The following is a 4,413-nucleotide window of genomic DNA, read 5'->3' on the forward strand; positions in this document are numbered from 1 at the left end:
TATAATGAATTTATTATTTTCAAAATTTGAATTCAAGATATTTTATTTAAATTAAAAATTATTTGTCATCTAAACTAATTCAATCTTTATTACTTTTATACACATTTAATAAACAAGAGAACAAATGAATATGATACATTAGTATTATATAATTGACGTGAGGTGCCAAAACATGTCAACACTATTGAGTGACGATTTTCTCATGTCTTTGTTGAGCGACATGCTTGGAGTTAATCTGGTTTCTCTAATGTTTTTCTTCTCTTCGTTTCACTATAAGTATTGCAATGGAATCAGGATTGGAAACACAGGCATGGAACTATGGAAGGAAGAGTCATAAAATGCCCTGTTTTCTTGAAAAATAAATAAAAATGTAAAACGATTCTAAGTTAGTACTAGATTAAAGGTGGGGCTGATTAAGGTCAAGGTGAGTAGGCGATTACGTTCCACGCGCCATATCACTTATTCACTTATGAGTTATGGTTATGACTTACCTCATCCATGTGTCTGACCGAAGCCGTAAAGACATAAACACCACACAACGACGCCGTTTGAAGGGCTTTAAATTAATAACTAAATTCAACGCATTCGTGTGTTAACAGTCAGAACCCAGAACCCTGATTCATCATCTTCTTCCATCTCTTGCCAGTTCCAATTTGAAGGAAGAAAAGAGATGCCTTCTCAACCGGAAGAGGCTTCGTCACGTCCAGTGAGTAGATTACTTCTAATTCTTTCTTGATTTTCGTAATGTTTGTAAACTTGGCTAATCTTCAACTACTCATTTTTGTAATGTCGCTATACTCCTGTGTGTCCCATTCTTCTTCTATCTCCTTGAATCTTTCTAAAATGTTTAACTGCATTTTCCTTGTTGATAGTAATTTAATTACTTTGATTATACCATATTTTCTGTACGGCAATAAGGTTTGAACGTATAACCAAAATTGCAGATTTTAGTGAATTGATATCTCAGTTAAATGCATGCTGTCTTAGTTTTTTCTTATTTTGTTTTTCTTCAACACTTGCTTCTCAGAGTGCTTCCCTTGCGAATGATATTGCTGTGGAGTGGAAGCAGAAATTAATCACACTTTTAGATGATGAGAGTAAGCAAGAGTTGATCTCGAGAGAGAAGAAGGATAGGCGTGAGTTCCAGCAAATAGCAGCTTTGGCAAGCAAAATGGGATTGTACAGGTGTGTGTGCGTTTTTCAACTATTAATGCTGGAGTTATTACACTTGCTCTGTTGTGGGGGAACTCAATTACATTTCCATCTAGCAGCCATGTGTATGCAAAAGTTGTTGTCATCAGTAAGGTTCCACTTCCCAACTACAGACCTGATTTGGATGATCGACGTCCGCTGAGGGAGGTATAGTTTTGTATTCATTGATGTGCCCTGTACTTTCTTGAACCATTTTGTTGAGGACAAAAAAGAAGAAAAAAAGAAAAATCTGAAGTGTATGTAATTCAGAAAATGTTGACAGAGATATGACAAAATGTCTATTTGTGCCTCCACTATTCCTAGGTTTTGGGTCCATAGAAAATTGGCAAATTTTATCTCAAGACAGAGAAATTTTGCTTCATTCTGTATTAGCCTTTTCTCCAAACATGTTATGTCTCCAAGGCTCTGTTTGGAAATTGTTTGGACTTTGGAGAAGGCAAAGGATACAGAAAAGGCAATCCAGGACAATGAAGCAGGATCAAAGACAAAATTTCTTTGTCTTGTCTCTATATTCTGCCTTGAGAAACTAACAAAATACAACAGAGTGTTCTCTACATTTATGTTCTAGGATAGTTACCAAACTGACCCTAAATGTTCTTTCTCTTCTAGCCTCTATTGTCTCAGTCACGACCTTATAAGATTTATATCTTGTTCCTTAGTACTAGTTTTAGCCTATATTTGGAAAATGGTTATAATTGATAGTGTTTCAGAGTAGATAGAAAGTGAGAGAAGGAAAGAACAGAAAGAAGATGGAGAAACTGAGAATTGTAGAAAATGAGAGTATCTTCACATCAGAGTGCTGAGTCAGTATTTATACATAGATAACAAGAGTGTTCAGCACTCTAGAACAAGGGGGTAAAAAGGTCTTTACAAACTTAAGTTAGTTAGGGACTGTTAGGGGGAATCTATCCTAGTTGGCAGCTCTTACAACTGCTCTTAAGAGTTTCTAGTTTCTAGGCTCTTCTAGATCCTTTAGTCAGCTTACTCTATCAATAATTAAGTTAGCATTTTGTTTTTGTTATTTTATATTTATTATTAAAATAAAAGTGTTCCTGAAATAAGTCATTTTGTTGGGCTAAAGAAAAGAAGCAAAGGGTTTATCAGAAATGCTAGAATTTTAATTTGAAAAATGTCTTTACTTATAAGCAAGTTTTTTTAGCTTTTGATTTTTAGTCAGATATATTTCTTTAGAATTACTTTTATGCTAATACATCTGAGAATAAATGACTTTTAGGTTAATACATTTAACTGGAAATTGATTTTCGCATAATCAATCTTACAAAATATACCTTAGTTAAAATCAAGTATTGAAATAATTTTAATATCATAATTTACCCAAATATACTCTTATTCTGTTGGACATCTTATCTCATAGAAATAAGCCTAAGTAAGGGTTTTTGGAATTACCAGGTAAGCATACCTATTTCTATGTTAAGGCGAGTTGATGCTTATCTTGAAGAATACCAAACCCAAAAATCCAGAATGAAGGAAACTTTTCCAGATTTGTCATTTGCAAGATCAACAAATAACGATAGTATTGGTGTGGATGAAAGGTTATTTGAGAAACCTCAGTTGCCAGCATTGAATAAGGCTGCTTTGGAGAAAATTCTCCGGCAGAGAAGCTTGCAAATGCGTGATCAGCAACAAGCTTGGCAGGTTGTCTTAATAAAAATATATGGTCATGGCAAATTGTTATTGTAATTTGAATTTGATATTTTATTTTAATATTTTTATTTTATCATCTCTGCTTAATAAATTTAGATATGCACCATTTTCTTTTGCAACTTATGTTTGCAGCTATATGAATTCTTTTACTCCCAAAAAAGGACGGTCACATGACTTTTATTCTTATTTTTATGCATTCCTTGTAAGATGCTGCAAATAGTTTTCCTTTGGATTTTCCGAGGGTAAAAGAAAAAGAAAGCTCACCTATGTTTAATGTATTGATGTGCATTGAATTTTGAGTTAGAACATGAAAGATTGCTATAAAAAAAATTGTAGTGCTGGTCTGTGAGTGATACATGAGGAAGATGGTATGAGGAGAGTAGTTTTTGAGGATATTGCAATCAGTGTATTCTATTTCTTTCTCTCCAAGGAATTTTGTATATTTTGCATATTAAGTAGAAATTTCATTAAGATTCACCTTTGAGTGGTTCAGGTAGTCATTCCATGTTTCAGCTTTATCTGAGTTTGACTATGAATCCACAATTTTCTTTTGTAGCCTTAGGAAATAGCTAAATGTTTGATGGGAACTAGAAGACTGATTGGTAGCAAAGAAATTCCTTGGTAGTTATGAAGGTAGGTGGTGTAATATAAGGTAGAGTTCATGAGCTGAAGTTGTTGGGCTACAATTTCTCTCATAAAAGTGAGGGTGGAAACTTGTTCAGGTTATCCATCGAGCACCACCATCGGAATCATTGTTATGTGAATTATTAGTTGCAGCAGCCTGTTGATGTGTGAGGTGCACATCCTGCTATCAAGGGCTCTATCCATCATGGGGCCAGTACCATTCTTCTTGCAGGTGCCTTCTAATTTGTTTCATTTCACGTGGTTTGTCATTTGAATCAGGCCTTTGTTTTTGGTAATATTTAGTTGCAAGGTTCTGCTGTCCTAGTAGAATCATGGCTGATGGGTTCTATTATTTCCTTTGGTTCAAATATTACTGAGTTTTAGGAGTACCCGTGGCTAAGGCTGCCAACTAATCTTTGTTCTCCATTACACTTCTTCATACAGAGAACCCTACAGCTTGTATTTCTCATTCTGGTAGTTGTCCAAGTCATGGGAGTACTTCAATTGGTATCTTTGGCATATGCGGGTATGTTCTAGAACTTTAGACTAGTTCCTGTTGAGTGGGTTTTATAGATTTGGGAAGGAAAGAAGCCTAACCTGTGTGCAATACACAGTCAATGCTACCATTTGGAGTTCTTTTGTCAAAGTGTAATTGATGACAGATTATCAGAAAAGTCAGTCTTGTGGGATGAGTTTATATGTTGACTGCTATTTCATGTAAAAGCTCATTGTCTTTTTAGAGGGATATGCTGAGAGAATGGAAAGCCTTGCTGTTTTCTCTCGTTAGCTATTGTTCTTTAAAAGTATCTCTTTTCTTCCTTTGTCTTTGTACTCTTCCTTTTGTTGTCTTAACTAATTTAATCTTTTAAGATGATGCTTCTCTGATCATGCTGCTAGTAGCTGATTTCATTT

At 34.6% G+C, this 4,413-nt stretch overlaps 1 protein-coding gene across 5 annotated transcripts in view; it reads left to right on the forward strand.

The window, feature by feature from the left end:
* The window catches only part of LOC107608747 (DExH-box ATP-dependent RNA helicase DExH5, mitochondrial), an 18,375-nt gene continuing 14,456 nt past the window's right edge, over positions 495-4,413 (forward strand). For 2 of the 5 annotated variants that reach the window (XR_002351320.1, XR_002351321.1), the window contains exons 1-4: positions 495-706; positions 1,028-1,185; positions 1,272-1,359; positions 2,623-2,868. Coding sequence is in view for 3 of the 5 variants with exons in the window: in XM_016310466.2 (XP_016165952.1) it covers positions 671-706; positions 1,028-1,185; positions 1,272-1,359; positions 2,623-2,868 (528 nt within the window). In the remaining 2 variants the exon portion in view is untranslated. The other 3 variants (XM_016310466.2, XM_016310468.2, XM_016310470.2) reach the window with 3 other exon arrangements.

Source organism: Arachis ipaensis, chromosome B07 (assembly GCF_000816755.2).
Source record: "Arachis ipaensis cultivar K30076 chromosome B07, Araip1.1, whole genome shotgun sequence".
NCBI classification, from domain to species: domain Eukaryota; kingdom Viridiplantae; phylum Streptophyta; class Magnoliopsida; order Fabales; family Fabaceae; genus Arachis; species Arachis ipaensis.